Consider the following 16,878-nt stretch of genomic DNA (forward strand, 5'->3'; position numbering starts at 1 on the left):
TTAAACATCACACAAAACTTTAAATGCTGCTTTGGTGGAATATCCAACATCACACAAAGATTTTTAGAGCGCCATTTCCGCTCGAACACTTCAGAGAAACCTTTAGCTGACTCTCTGTTCTCGTGAATCATGAGCAAGCGCAAGAGGTAAACAAAGCCTGTGAACTGTACACACCATCCGTGACACAGACAAGTGTTGGAACATCTAGAATGCTGCTTTCAGCAACCACAGTGGTGGTGGTGGGTGGGGGGCGAGCAGATGGAAGAAAAAAGCTCACCGTGAATTAAGATGTTTTCACTGAATAAACAGCTCAAAATCAATTTATTAGTGTGCAAAAAAAATTTTAACAATATAAAAAAAACACTCAAATACCACAATAAATAAGCAAGATGGATACTAGCATGGAAGTTATTTATTTATATTTAAAGAATTTTGTTCTCAATTTCTGGGCAACCACGAAGAATCTCTTTTTTCAGTCGATGTTTTTCCTAGTCTCTTCTGCCTATGAAGTTGTAGGAAATGGCTTCCATTGGTATTTTAAAAAGGCACAGTGTTACAGCTTTTCCACCGTTTGAATATATATATATTTTTTTTAATCTTCCGGTAATGCCCCCACCGCTGGGCTCTAAATTTCTGGGGAAAGCCCTGATACCATAGATTCCTCAACTTCATCGTAGAAATAAACAAGTTTACAGCCTGGCTAAAAAAAAAAAAAAAAAAAAAAAAAAAACTTCTGGTCTCTAACTAATTTTCCCCTTCATGACAACTGCATGGGTGGAGAATTATCATTATTACTTTTTAAAATAACTCTTCATTTTAAATTCTAATCCAATTACATTTGTTCCGCTAATCTGATAGGTTAATCGTGTGAGATGTCAGACCATAAAATATCATGTTGACAGTGACAAAATAATAATTGACCGTTTCACATTTGATGTATTACTCCGCCGCCTGACCTCATTGTTACGCAGATGTCAATAATGGCGCTGTCAGCTGAGAGTGAGAGAAAGTAGTGCAGTGATGACGATGCCAAAATGGGTGAACTTAAGCTACCATACGAAAGTACTGATGTGGATTCTGATACAGAATTACTCAATCCAGTTGATGAGATGGGGAAATGTGTGGATCTGCTCAGAGAATTTCCAGTTTGGCATGAAGATGCTGTTGCTACGGTAAGCTTTGACAAGGCGACCACACCATTTGACAATTTACAGAAAAATAAACCGTGCAAACGATGGAATTGGATTAGAATGGGAATAATCCTATTGTGTCTGATGATTTGCGGATGTTAATGCTGGATTACGGAAGCAAATCGTTTTTTTACTGACAACGCATTAGTGCAGCCGGTAAAACTCAATTTGTGACCGTAAAATCCACCATTAACGTCTAAATTAATCATCAGACACAACAGGGTTATTCCATAAATATTTTAAGCCATAAAGTTATGAATAATTACGGCCATGGTCACCTTGAATGGTAGCTGTGTGCCGGTGAGAGGAGTCCAGTGTCTTGGGCCCTGCCAGCAGAGGCCAGTAGCTGCTGTGGACTGACTATTTGTTATCTTTAAATATTTTATTATAAATATGTGAAATAATATGTCTCACTGTGCAGTTAATTGTATTAACAGACCATCTAAGAAGCATGTGCTCCAGGATTTCTACAAAGTAAATTTTGCAGAGCAAAATCAACTCTGCCAAGACTACACTTGGTCCCACTCCAGAGTTAAAGAAACTATCAAGTTGTGAATGACTCTTATTGGAGTTGAAAAACTTGATCTGACAGGCGATAGGGCCGATTTCACACTACAATAGAGTTTATTTAACTGTTTAACTGGAGTGGGACCAAATGTACTCCCTGTCGAGTGCATTTTACTCTGTAAAATTTGCTGTGTATAATATTATTACTACTACTCCACAGTATTACTTAATTTGTATGTTAGCACCATTAACAGGTATTGGCAGCTTGGTGACATTAGGTCTATTAGGTATATGATAAAATCGGCCTCAGGGTGTATGGTTTTCTTCAGGGTGTATAAAGCCATATTCATTGGTGAACAACTTGATAACTGATAATATCAGCACCCAAACCACTGACCAGTCTGCAAAAATATGCAATAATCAAGGACCCAAATCAAACGTTAGCCTGTTACCCTTAGCTTGTTGGGTTTGAGATAGAAGGCGTGCCCGTCCCTCCCATATTGGACAGAGTTAAGCACTGCCAAGATGGTGGCATTCAGAGCCACCCCATTTGAACACCAAAATCTTTCCTCAGAAAATCTGCGGGTGACGTCACAGATGGTTTGTCCAGTATACAACAGCATCCAGTCAATTGTATGTTTATGCGGTGCATATTTAAACATAATAATTTAATATGACTTTGTCAAGAAACGTAAATCTGTACAACATCCTTTTCAACATGCAAATATGCCCTTGGTTTCAGCCATGGTGATTCAGTGAGCTAGCACAGGTGCAGACTTTGTGAGGAGCATGCAAAGGCATGACCCTTGTCCTTCTTTTGACACACTGCGAAAACGTCTGCTAAATTATGCAAATGTGACTGAACTTGTCAGCACCTTTTTATTAACAAGGAGCCAGGATGCAGTTCAGATGGACAGCAAATAATTATTTTGACAAGGTGTCTAAGTCATTTGCTAATAAGTGCCTCGAGAGCACGCATCACCATCCAAAGACAAAGAGCAGCTGTCAATGTTTGGATTATGCCATCTGGAAGTAGCTTTCACTAGATTCAAATGAGCCCCAAAGGGACCCGTATGTACAGTAAACACGCACAATAGAGTCTACTAAATACATGGAAATTCTCTGTATCTGCACATTTGCATGACAAATTCTAGTCAGATATTGACAAAGAGAAAGCGTAGTACACAGTGACTTACTAGGAGTGAGTACGGAGACTGGGTTTCCACAGAAGAAGGAGAGGGGACTGAGCTCAGAGTGTGGGCAGGTGAAAGAGAGTCCACACTCACCTCACCATCTGGATGCACAAGGACAAAGACACAGAATGTCACACATGCCAGCACGGACTGACGCAAATTTTTTTATACCTGCATAACTTCTTGAACATGACCTCAAGACAGACATCCTTATAAGGAACATTCTTGTAAGCTGTGGAGTCCCATAGATCAAAACTTGATTAATAAGCTGCACCAGCCAAGCAAGTAGTAAAGGGGAGGGTCTTTATAAAATAATGCAGTTTGTTTACTTGAGTGGCATATGATGACAAAATCAGAGCTGTTAAACTGTTGTTAAGTTGTAAATTAATAGATTTATTAATGTAATAATTTAATATCATTACCTCCAGAGAAATGACTAATCAAGAGAGAGACAATCTGTGATCAAGCTCACAAAATGATACACCCGCTCTGCCAGACGATGTGCCTAATCAGTATCACTTAAAGGGACAAAGCCACACTTACAATGCAGCCTTGGTGTACCATGGCCTACACAAAAATGATTGATAGCCATCTTAGGGTGGTATCTATAGCCAGGTAGGGGACAATGAAGGGATACAGAGGTCAAAATTTCAAAATGCTTGAATCATGTTGAGAAATATACCACAATATACCACATTATTTGTCTGCAAAGGTCAGTTTCAGTTTGTACAGTTTTGACTGTGTTGAATGTTTGGTCTGAAAAGTAAAGGTCATTGGATTCTATGACATGTGACATATGTTACGCCGTACTGTGATAACTGTGTGATACATGGTGCAAACTATTCCTTTTTCAAACCCTATTAACTCAACCAATAATTTACATCACTTCTTACGAAAACTGGAGCAACTTTAACTTTTGACCCATGTACAAACTGAAACTGACCTTTGTCTCAGTTTTTGCTGCTTTTACTCCATAACTCCATAGAGTTCAGTCACAGTTAGTCCAAACTATACCTTTTTGGAATCATAATGATCAGACAAATAATGCAGTATATTTCTCAACATGATTGGAGCATTTTAAAATTTTAGTCCTCTGTGTAACTATTCATTAACCCCTACCTGGCTATAGCTTCTTCCCTGGGATGGCTATCATACATTTTTGTGTAGGCTATGGTACACTGAGGCTGGATTCTAAGTGTTGTTTTGTCACCTTAAGTGCTCAAAAAACCTGCTTGGCCCATGGACTATTATATATCTGTGTTACGCATGTTGATTTTGCCTTGCCTCCACATCTCAGATCCGCCCAACTGATCAGCAGCACCTGCCAGCTGATGCCCACCTGGGAGTATAAAAGTCCAGCGTGCCACATGCCCCAGAGCGTCTGGATTTTTCTTTTGCCTGCAGCATGTTTTTAACCTTTTGTCATTTTCTTTTCTTTTGTTATGTTTGTTAATAATAAAGTGTTGTACCTGTTCTGAGCACCTTCCACTCGCGTCTTCTTTTTCTTTTTTTTTTGTTTTGTATCTGTCAGTTGCGTTGCCAGTGCCCTAGACAGTGGCACATAATCTGTGTGTACATATAATTTCACAAAACACTAACCGGAGTTACAGTTTCTGAGCGATACATGGCACATCAAAGAGTGTCAGAAATTGGACTGAGGGGCTCGTTTGGCAAAATTCACAAAAGTTATCCAGATTTCAACAGGTGCTGTACCTGTGCAGGTGCTGCTTCTGTCCACTTCATGCCACAGAGGTATGTCAATGTCAAAGTCCAGGTCATGACCCTCGATGGCCTGAGGAACCAAATTCACACAGGATGCAAAGTGGCATCAAATACCAATGTCAGGAAACTTCAAGAAAAAAAAAAAGTATTTTTTTCACGAGTTTAAATATACCAAGTAAAGAACAGTTGATATGGAGAATGGTATGTGGTAAATTCGTGAAACACATTTGGCACCTGGACACGTACCATAATATTTGTAAGGTACAAACAAAATCACACGCATTGAAAAGTTCAGCTTTTACCAGGTTGCACCTTTATATAACATTCTGTGCCGCTCTATTAGTTCTCCAAATATACCACTGACAACAAATACATTTTTTCACATTCAGTAATAGAATTAGTGCTGTTCTACTTTCATATGAAACAGAGTCTCACAACATTTGGTACTTACAAAGTTAGCATGACCCAGAGCCTCAAGAAACTCATCTGTGTCTCCCAGTTTGTCCAACTCATCGAACAGGCTTATGTCTGTGCAACAACAAACATATTATTATTTCATGTTGGGAAATCTGCTTATAAATGAGCAATGGTCAATCATGTGTTCCTATGCTCTCAGATTATTGAGCAAGTTTCCCTACCAGTAGAAAATAAAGAACAAAATAGGATCAAGAGACCCTTAAACGGAAAAAGTCATTTTGAGGGGAAAATGGCACTAAAAGTGTACAAGCCTTTGGGTTTTTTAAGATTTCAGTCATAAAAAGAATTTTGTTTGGCACGACAAACATTTTATTCAGCCATTACACAGGGATTCTCAATATGAGTGAGTGTCAGTCTGCACCGCACTTTCAAATATGAGAGTGTTTGGGGCACATTTGATTCAGATATAATGTAAAATATATATTAAATGGGGTTTTCAATATTAAATTTAAATGGCCACAAAATCTGTAATCAAGATGAGATCCGGTGTTCTGACAAGATGTCATTCCTGTCTAGAGGACTGCCCTCTGGGCAGCTGCGCATGCGCAGTTCTCTCTACCCAGACTTACACACCTACCCCCGTCAGGTTGACGTGCCTCTCTTTACTGCGTTGAACTCCCCGACCGAGCAACGGAGGAATGAAAATACAACAGCAATAAGTGTCTTTTCAATTTTAAAAAGTTTAAGTTTGCATATGCACGCTGTATTTACAGCACAATATTGTCGGGACGCGGAACTGTCAATTTATGCAATGAGACGCACAATTCAACAAGACCGCACATCTCGACAGAACACTGGATCAAACTTTGTCAGTCGATAAAGGATGCCACCCTACATAACGTTCTCAAATAAGAAAGAAATTTGATTTTTTTTTTTTTTTTTTTTAACGCAGGTGTGACTTTTTGAATATTTGGGCAATTCTATGGTAACGGAATTACAGCAGCAGCAAAATCTGGACATATGGCATCTAGCCACGACAGATTAGCTCAGATTGTAATTCCGTTTCCGTAGAATTGCCCATTTGTTCAATGTTAAAGATAGGGATTTTTCCAATATTCCACGATTTTTTCCTGGCTTTGACCTTTGACTTTGAAAACTGAATCACTTCTTGCCCTTCAGGACATGAATCTTCAGTAAAACTTTCATAACAATATATGAAAAACTGTGGGCTCCAGGCTGTTCACAAACAATCAAACAAACAGACAAACAAAACAGTGGTGAAAACATTAGCTCCTCCAATTTAGGAGGATGTAATAAAAAAAGCAAAAACAAAAAAAAACAAGAAATCACATGTACATAAGTATTCAGACCCTTTGCTCAGTACTTTGTTGATGCAACTTTGGCAGCAATTACAGCCTCAAGTCTTCTTGAATATGATGCCATGAGCTTGGTGCACCTATCTTTGGACAGTTTTGCTCATTCCTCTTTGCAGCACCTCTCAAGCTCCATGAGGTTGGATGGGGAGCGTCGGTGCACAGACATTTTCAGATCTCTCCAGAGGTGTTCAATCAGATTCAGGTCTGGGCTCTGGCTGGGCCACTCAAGGACATTCACAGAGTTGTCCTGAAGTCACTCTTTTGTTATCTTGGCTGTGTGCTTCGGGTCATTGTCCTGCTGAAAGATGAACCATCGACCCAGTCTGAGGTCAAGAGCACTCTGGAGCAGATTTTCATCCAGGATGTCTCTGTACTTTGCTGCATTTTTACTTTGCTGCATTTGCTGCAAACACCCCCACAGCATGATGCTGCCACCATCATGCTTCACTATAGGGATGGTGCCTGGTTTCCTCCAAACATGATGACTGGCTTTCACTCCAAAGAGTTCAATCTTTGTCTCATTAGACCAGAGAATTTAGTTTCTCAAGGTCTGAGAGTCCTTCAAGTGCCTTTTGGTAAACTCCATGTGGGCTACCATGTGCCTTTTACTAAGGAGTGGCTTCCGTCTGGCCCCTCTAACATACAGGCCTGATTGGTGGATTGCTGCAGAGATGGTTGTCCTTCTAGAAGGTTCTCCAGAAGAGTCGATTTCAATGTATTCAATTTCTAAAGCACCAACGCACGACAGCATCACTCCAAGACGCATCACACAAAACACGAACAAACAAGTTTTGTTCGGGGTTGCCACAGCGGATAGATCCGCATTTGTACTTGGCACAAGTTCTAAGTCGGATGCCCTTCCTGACGCAACTCCAGTGTCACCCGGAGAAACACACACGGCCGCTGGTGTTCCCAAGAGGTCTCCCATCCAAGTACTAACCAGATGCCGCACTGCTTAACTTCTGAGATCTGACGGGATCAGGCTGACACAGAGCAGAACCGGCTCACAATTAAAGATTGAAGATTAAAAAAATGTGTCTTAAGTCTTGTCTTGAATGTCTCCACAGAATTTGACTGTCTTATCGACGCTGGGAGTCCATTCCATAAAACAGGGGCATGATAGGAAAATGTCCCAGCTGGGAGTCCATTCCAAAAACTCTGGTTATTGGCGACTCTGTTTTGAGAAATGTGAAGTTAGCGACACCAGCAACCATAGTCAATTGTCTTCCGGGGGCCAGAGCAGGCGACATTGAAGGAAATTTGAAACTGCTGGCTAAGGCTAAGCGTAAATTTGGTAAGATTGTAATTCACGTCGGCAGTAATGACACCCGGTTACGCCAATCGGAGGTCACTAAAATTAACATTGAATCGGTGTGTAACTTTGCAAAAACAATGTCGGACTCTGTAGTTTTCTCTGGGCCCCTCCCCAATCGGACCGGGAGTGACATGTTTAGCCGCATGTTCTCCTTGAATTGCTGGCTGTCTGAGTGGTGTCCAAAAAATGAGGTGGGCTTCATAGATAATTGGCAAAGCTTCTGGGGAAAACCTGGTCTTGTTAGGAGAGACGGCATCCATCCCACTTTGGATGGAGCAGCTCTCATTTCTAGAAATCTGGCCAATTTTCTTAAATCCTCCAAACCGTGACTATCCAGGGTTGGGACCAGGAAGCAGAGCTGTAGTCTTACACACCTCTCTGCAGCTTCTCTCCCCCTGCCATCCCCTCATTACCCCATCCCCGTAGAGACGGTGCCTGCTCCCAGACCACCAATAACCAGCAAAAATCTATTTAAGCATAAAAATTCAAAAAGAAAAAATAATATAGCACCTTCAACTGCACCACAGACTAAAACAGTTAAATGTGGTCTATTAAACATTAGGTCTCTCTCTTCTAAGTCCCTGTTGGTAAATGATATAATAATTGATCAACATATTGATTTATTCTGCCTTACAGAAACCTGGTTACAGCAGGATGAATATGTTAGTTTAAATGAGTCAACACCCCCGAGTCACACTAACTGCCAGAATGCTCGTAGCACGGGCCGGGGCGGAGGATTAGCAGCAATCTTCCATTCCAGCTTATTAATTAATCAAAAACCCAGACAGAGCTTTAATTCATTTGAAAACTTGACTCTTAGTCTTGTCCATCCAAATTGGAAGTCCCAAAAACCAGTTTTATTTGTTATTATCTATCGTCCACCTGGTCGTTACTGTGAGTTTCTCTGTGAATTTTCAGACCTTTTGTCTGACTTAGTGCTTAGCTCAGATAAGATAATTATAGTGGGCGATTTTAACATCCACACAGATGCTGAGAATGACAGCCTCAACACTGCATTTAATCTATTATTAGACTCTATTGGCTTTGCTCAAAAAGTAAATGAGTCCACCCACCACTTTAATCATATCTTAGATCTTGTTCTGACTTATGGTATGGAAATAGAAGACTTAACAGTATTCCCTGAAAACTCCCTTCTGTCTGATCATTTCTTAATAACATTTACTCTGATGGACTACCCAGCAGCGGGGAATAAGTTTCATTACACTAGAAGTCTTTCAGAAAGCGCTGTAACTAGGTTTAAGGATATGATTCCTTCTTTATGTTCTCTAATGCCATATACCAACACAGTGCAGAGTAGCTACCTAAACTCTGTAAGTGAGATAGAGTATCTCATCAATAGTTTTACATCCTCATTGAAGACAACTTTGGATGCTGTAGCTCCTCTGAAAAAGAGAGCTTTAAATCAGAAGTGCCTGACTCCGTGGTATAACTCACAAACTCGTAGCTTAAAGCAGATAACCCGTAAGTTGGAGAGGAAATGGCGTCTCACTAATTTAGAAGATCTTCACTTAGCCTGGAAAAAGAGTCTGTTGCTCTATAAAAAAGCCCTCCGTAAAAGTAGGACATCTTTCTACTCATCACTAATTGAAGAAAATAAGAACAACCCCAGGTTTCTTTTCAGCACTGTAGCCAGGCTGACAAAGAGTCAGAGCTCTATTGAGCCGAGTATTCCTTTAACTTGAACTAGTAATGACTTCATGACTTTCTTTGCTAATAAAATTTTAACTATTAGAGAAAAAATTACTCATAACCATCCCAAAGACGTATCGTTATCTTTGGCTGCTTTCAGTGATGCCGGTATTTGGTTAGACTCTTTCTCTCCGATTGTTCTGTCTGAGTTATTTTCATTAGTTACTTCATCCAAACCATCAACATGTTTATTAGACCCCATTCCTACCAGGCTGCTCAAGGAAGCCCTACCATTATTTAATGCTTCGATCTTAAATATGATCAATCTATCTTTGTTAGTTGGCTATGTACCACAGGCTTTTAAGGTGGCAGTAATTAAACCATTACTTAAAAAGCCATCACTTGACCCAGCTATCTTAGCTAATTATAGGCCAATCTCCAACATTCCTTTTCTCTCAAAAATTCTTGAAAGGGTAGTTGTAAAACAGCTAACTGATCATCTGCAGAGGAATGGTCTATTTGAAGAGTTTCAGTCAGGTTTTAGAATTCATCATAGTACAGAAACAGCATTAGTGAAGGTTACAAATGATCTTCTTATGGCCTCGGACAGTGGACTCATCTCTGTGCTTGTTCTGTTAGACCTCAGTGCTGCTTTTGATACTGTTGACCATAAAATTTTATTACAGAGATTAGAGCATGCCATAGGCATTAAAGGCACTGCGCTGCGGTGGTTTGAATCATATTTGTCTAATAGATTACAATTTGTTCATGTAAATGGGGAATCTTCTTCACAGACTAAAGTTAATTATGGAGTTCCACAAGGTTCTGTGCTAGGACCAATTTTATTCACTTTATACATGCTTCCCTTAGGTAGTATTATTAGACGGTATTGCTTAAATTTTCATTGTTACGCAGATGATACCCAGCTTTATCTATCCATGAAGCCAGAGGACATACACCAATTAGCTAAACTGCAGGATTGTCTTACAGACATAAAGACATGGATGACCTCTAATTTCCTGCTTTTAAACTCAGATAAAACTGAAGTTATTGTACTTGGCCCCACAAATCTTAGAAACATGGGGTCTAACCAGATCCTTACTCTGGATGGCATTACCCTGACCTCTAGTAATACTGTGAGAAATCTTGGAGTCATTTTTGATCAGGATATGTCATTCAAAGCGCATATTAAACAAATATGTAGGACTGCTTTTTTGCATTTACGCAATATCTCTAAAATCAGAAAGGTCTTGTCTCAGAGTGATGCTGAAAAACTAATTCATGCATTTATTTCCTCTAGGCTGGACTATTGTAATTCATTATTATCAGGTTGTCCTATAAGTTCCCTAAAAAGCCTTCAGTTAATTCAAAATGCTGCAGCTAGAGTACTGACGGGGACTAGAAGGAGAGAGCATATCTCACCCATATTTTTTACTTTTAAGCTTAGGCTTAAAACTTTCCTTTTTGCTAAAGCTTATAGTTAGGGCTGGATCAGGTGACCCTGAACCATCCCTTAGTTATGCTGCTATAGACGTAGACTGCTGGGGGGTTCCCATGATGCACTGTTTCTTTCTCTTTTTGCTCTGTATGCACCACTCTGCATTTAATCATTAGTGATCGATCTCTGCTCCCCTCCACAGCATGTCTTTTTCCTGGTTCTCTCCCTCAGCCCCAACCAGTCCCAGCAGAAGACTGCCCCTCCCTGAGCCTGGTTCTGCTGGAGGTTTCTTCCTGTTAAAAGGGAGTTTTTCCTTCCCACTGTAGCCAAGTGCTTGCTCACAGGGGGTCGTTTTGACCGTTGGGGTTTTACATAATTATTGTATGGCCTTGCCTTACAATATAAAGCGCCTTGGGGCAACTGTTTGTTGTGATTTGGCGCTATATAAAAAAATTGATTGATTGATTGATTGATATTGGCCTCTCTTCATTGGCTTCCTGTTAATTCTAGAATATAATTTAAAATTCTTCTTCTTACTTATAAGGTTTTGAATAATCAGGTCCCATCTTATCTTAGGGACCTCGTAGTACCATATCACCCCAATAGAGCGCTTCGCTCTCAGACTGCAGGCTTACTTGTAGTTCCTAGGGTTTGTAAGAGTAGAATGGGAGGCAGAGCCTTCAGCTTTCAGGCTCCTCTCCTGTGGAACCAGCTCCCAATTCAGATCAGGGAGACAGACACCCTCTCTACTTTTAAGATTAGGCTTAAAACTTTCCTTTTTGCTAAAGCTTATAGTTAGGGCTGGATCAGGTGACCCTGAACCATCCCTTAGTTATGCGGCTATAGACGTAGACTGCTGGGGGGTTCCCATGATGCACTGTTTCTTTCTCTTTTTGCTCTGTATGCACCACTCTGCATTTAATCATTAGTGATCGATCTCTGCTCCCCTCCACAGCATGTCTTTTTCCTGGTTCTCTCCCTCAGCCCCAACCAGTCCCAGCAGAGGACTGCCCCTCCCTGAGCCTGGTTCTGCTGGAGGTTTCTTCCTGTTAAAAGGGAGTTTTTCCTTCCCACTGTAGCCAAGTGCTTGCTCACAGGGGGTCATTTTGACCGTTGGGGTTTTACATAATTATTGTATGGCCTTGCCTTACAATATAAAGCGCCTTGGGGCAACTGTTTGTTGTGATTTGGCGCTATATAAAAAAATTGATTGATTGATTGATAAAAACAGGGGCATGATAGGAAAATGTCCCAGATTAAGACCCTTCTCCTCCAATCGCTCAGTTTAGATATGCAGCCAGCTTTAGGAAGAGGCCTGGTGGATTCAAACTTCTTCTGTTTACGGATGATGGAGGCCACTATGCTCATTGGGACCTTCAAAGCAGCAGAGATGTTTCTGTACCACTCCAAAGATTTGTGCCTCGAGACAATCCCATGTCAGAGGTCTACAGACAATTCCTTTGATTTCATGCGTGGTTTGTGTTCTGACATGCACTGTCAACTGTAGGACCTTAACTACAACTGCTAACCAGTCCTTAGCCCAAACCCCTAATCCTACCATTGGTAAGGTCGGCTACACGTGACTTCACCGAAGTGGTGACTCCTTCTTCTTCTTCTTTGTCTTTCGGCTGTTCCCGTTAGGGGTCGCCACAGCAGATCAATCATTTCCATCTCACCCTGTCCTCTGTATCTTCTTCTGTCACAACAACCACCTGCATGTCCTCTCTCAGCACATCCATGAACCTCCTCTTTGGTCTCCCTCTTCTCCTCCTGCCTGGTGGCTCCATCCTCAGCATCCTTCTCCCTATATACCCTGGGTCCCTCTTCTGCACATGTCCAAACCATCTCAATCCCGCCTCTCTGACTTTGTCTCCAAACCGTCCCACCTGAGCTGTCCCTCTGATATGTTCATTCCTAATCTTGTCCATTCTTGTCACTCCCAAAGAGAATCTCAACATCTTCAGCTCTGCCACCTCCAGCTCTGCCTCCTGTCTTTTTGTTAGTGCCACCGTCTCTAAGCCGTACAACATAGCTGGTCTCACTACTGTTTTGTAAACTTTCCCCTTCACTCTTGCTGATATTCTTCGGTCACAAAACACTCCTGCCACCTTTCTCCACCCACTCCACCCTGCCTGCACTCTCTCAGCCACATGGGGTGTGCAGCCAGTACATTCTGAGTGCCGGTCCCAAGCTCGGATAAATGAGGAGGGTTGCGTCAGGAAGGGCATCCGGCATAAAACAAGCCAACCCAACTATGCAGACTCAGAACCGAAGTGGCGACTCCAAAGGTGAGAATTCATACTTCCATGGCTGGCTGCTCAGTGAAAACATGCTCGGGCTGTAATCAAATGATATTGTTTCTAACTTGCTTCTAACAGCCATCTGATAGCTGGCATTGCCTGGAACAATGAGATTTATACACCAAGCAGACCTGAAATGAACCATTGACTTTATTGACGAGTCTGACCCCTTTGAAAAGTGACCACATTATATGCATTTGTACTGAGTTTGCCAATGTTTTCACCAACCAAAAACGGCCACCACAGAGCACCGACCTTGAGAATAATTCTTAACCACAACCCCTAACCATAATCCTTATCCCTATCCCCTAGACATAACCCCGAAACACAATTCTTAACCACAGCCCTAACCATAAAATTTAATCTTAACCCCAACCACTAACCAGTAATCCTTAACCACAACACCAAACTCTAACCATAACTAACATGCCTGCACTACGTACCAATAGAATTTAGAATTATTAATACGACGTCTACGTACAGATAGACTGTATAAAGGTTATGACCCCCTGGAGCAGCGAATCAACATTAGCTAACCATCTGGGCTGTTACATCACCCACACGGACAAATTACCAACTATTATCAGATTCCCACATCAGCTGGCCGTGTGTAAAATCTTACTGCAACTTTATGTAAAGATGAAGGATAAATTTAGCATTAATTAGTCGGTGTGTGGTGTGTTATTTGTGTCTTACCCCACTCGCCTCCCTGGTCGATAGCGATGTTGCCCGTCTCACTATCCATTTCGCGATAATATTGCTTTTTTAAGTCTAATGCTAATTCGGATGTCATCCTTTAGGGAATTCATTAGTAAATTGCTCCTTATTAACAAAATATAACCAACGATCAGCTCACATAAGGCAGTTCATCTCGATGTTATTGCCTAGAACGCTTCCGGTGTGAAGTGAACAAATACACGTCGAGATTACTGGAGGACTACGGGTAGCACCGAGGGACAAACTTGTTAACACAGCTCGAAGGAGCTGATGATGCATTGTCGAAGTACACGGATGACCCACGAGGGGGCAGCATGAGCTCCACCGCACAACTGCACATACGCCCGTCAAGAAAAATCAGGCAAGTTTTGTCTTTACATAAAAATACAGCAATAAGTGTCTTTTCCATTTAAAAATGTAATGTTCTTGCCGAGAAACAGCAGGCAAGTGAACGTTTCTTTCATTGCTTTTTTTTTGTTTTCCATTGTGTTACAACCATCGGCGGATGGAGCCTGTGAGCTGTTGCCAGCAGCCGCCATCTTGCTTAGCGTTATTATGCGTCGTCTGGCATTAGATTAAATAGAAATAGATTATTTGCTGACTTAAACTTGGGTTAAAGTGATCTGAAAATGCTGTTTTGTGCTGCAACAAACTAACAAAGGAGGTAAATAAATAAAAAATAAATTGTGAGGCGAGCTTTCATAAGTGTGTATTATATGTCATATTAATGATGTTGGTGAAATGACTAAAATTGCTGAATAAAGGTTAGAAAATGAGTTATTTTTTTGTCTCTCTCTGTATTCTGTAACGTAGTGACTTCAGTTTTGTCGTGATAAATATCTCACCATTCCTTTAGTGATTCAATTAGAAGTCTCACTTTCATAAGTCTCAATTTATCCCTTTGTAATTAGCCTTGAGTTTTTAATTCACATCAGGTTTTCCATCCTGAGATATTCTATAAGAGCAAATTCATAGAATGTATTTTTTTTTCTCAATTTGGTGGGTCACATGACAGTTACTTTGACAATGTATAATATAAGAATATACACGAATGAGATTGATTTCTCTATGACATAATCCGTGTAAACAGTGTAGTGCAGATTTCTTTCAATTTGGTCCAGAAATTATTGAATAATCTTACGTTCACCCTGGCTGGTGTGGCTGTTTCATTTCATTTTATTTATATTATTTGATATTTTCACAGAGAAGCTGCATAAAAGCGGAGCTGTAGGCGGGTTAAGAGCAGACTTTAATATTAATATCTTTAATATGATGTGAGCGTGCGAAGCTCTTACTTTCAGCCCTGATTATTTCCCATCTTTAACTTCATAATGAAATTAATTAAGGATCAGACTAGCATCTGGTGTCATGGCAGATATAATGTGTTTGCAGCCCAGTCTCATGTTTTTTTTTTTTTTTGTGCTCCCGTCACAAAATGATTCAAATTTTCATGACGGGGTTTTTTTAAAAACTCACTATTACTAACCCTAATCCTACCCCCAACCCTAACCATAACAACTCCCGACCCCCTCACTTCACTTTTATAATTTCGTGCAGCCATCACAGAATGTATTAGAATGAATTTGTGCTGCCGTGACGAAAATGAGGCCCTTTTCATAACAATATCACAAACCAATAGATTAATGTATATTTCGTGCTCCTGAATCACAACATGCCATGAGACTGGGTTGTGTGTTTGACAAACTGATGGTGTTATTTTCTATCTGGACTTGGAGATGAACAGTCCCAGTCTATTAAGTCTATTATACAATATAAATAATCTGATAATCTTCTGTATTTGTTTTGACAAATGTGGGACTAAGTTTAAATAAATTGTCAAGAAAGATGACTTTAAGCTTGCTTTCAGCTTGTTTTCATCTTGGACTATAATATGTGCCATTGGATTAATACACATGTTGTTGGAATAAACTGGACAGTGTTTGGTACTTTCCCGGAGTAAGTGAGGTCATACTGGACTTTTCCATTGCAGATGGGGAGGCCCACGAGATAAACTCAGTGGTGAAGACGATGGAATATATCTAAGATGATTTTAAAATGACAAAGTATGATTAAATGAACTATTAATGTAATAAAAAGTAAAAGTTGATTAGAAAAAAAGTATGTGAATGATTATAAGAGTTGTTTTCATGAAGGGTGCAGAGGAGAAAAGAAGTTAATGATGTCGCAAACGAGGCCAGAAGAGCTGATGATAAAAACAACTGAAATGATTAAGATGTAATAAGATATGAAATGAATAATAATGAATGAAAATGTTGTATATGATCATATGAATTGTTTTTATGTGAAAAAGAGTTGAAATGAAATGATTGAATATGATTAAATGTGATTGATGTGACATGATTTAGAAAGTATGAATTCTCGGAAAAGATGTGTTTCTCGGAAAAGATGTGTTGAGCAGAAAAACAGGAAACTTGCGCAATAGATTTACTGACAGCCAGGACATGAGTTCTCCAGATGGCTTCCAGTAAAAGAGAGAGGAGTAGGGAGGGGGTTGTGAATCACCATCATCCCCATGGTAACCAAGATCAACTCAGCAACAACAAAGAGTTTCATATAAAAACTGAACAACAACAGGAAACGGGGTTATTCTTCCAGGGAGAGGTGCTGTTGTCACTTCTCCGCTGCTACGAGGAGATCACAAGACTTGACCATCTTGTGAGCTGCAATTGGAATCGAGGAGCGAGAGGATTGGAGACATAAGAGATTATTTGAGAGAGTTTTCAACTCCCACTCAGGCCATCCAGTCATGGAGTAGCAGAGCATTGGAGAATAATCACTGGCCTTAAGTCTGAGTGGGGAGGTTTCAACGTTTTCTCTCTCATGGAACATCACATCGTACCAGAATGGATTAGATCAACTTTTGGTTGATTGAAGAAGGAATAACCTCTTATGTGGATTATTTCCTGAAGGATTACAACATCACAAGGATCGTGGTCAGCTAACAACTAAAAGCTGATGAAGAGGAGACCAAGTTCATCGAACTGGGGATTTTAACATCAAAAAACCTCCTTCCCTCACTCCTAGAAAATTTG

At 40.4% G+C, this 16,878-nt stretch overlaps 1 protein-coding gene across 2 annotated transcripts in view; it reads right to left on the reverse strand.

Annotated features, from left to right (window-relative positions):
• Window positions 1–14,039, reverse strand: part of atf6 (activating transcription factor 6) — a 106,514-nt gene extending 92,475 nt beyond the window's left edge. For both annotated transcript variants that reach the window (XR_004563003.1, XM_034179653.1), the window contains exons 1-4: window positions 13,805–14,039; window positions 5,064–5,140; window positions 4,604–4,682; window positions 2,894–2,991 (exon numbers count right to left, since the gene is read on the reverse strand). Coding sequence is in view for 1 of the 2 variants with exons in the window: in XM_034179653.1 (XP_034035544.1) it covers window positions 2,894–2,991; window positions 4,604–4,682; window positions 5,064–5,140; window positions 13,805–13,901 (351 nt within the window). In the remaining variant the exon portion in view is untranslated. The remainder of the gene's footprint in view (window positions 1–2,893; window positions 2,992–4,603; window positions 4,683–5,063; window positions 5,141–13,804) is intronic.
• Window positions 14,040–16,878: the final 2,839 nt, after the last annotated feature.

Source organism: Thalassophryne amazonica, chromosome 10 (assembly GCF_902500255.1).
Source record: "Thalassophryne amazonica chromosome 10, fThaAma1.1, whole genome shotgun sequence".
NCBI classification, from domain to species: domain Eukaryota; kingdom Metazoa; phylum Chordata; class Actinopteri; order Batrachoidiformes; family Batrachoididae; genus Thalassophryne; species Thalassophryne amazonica.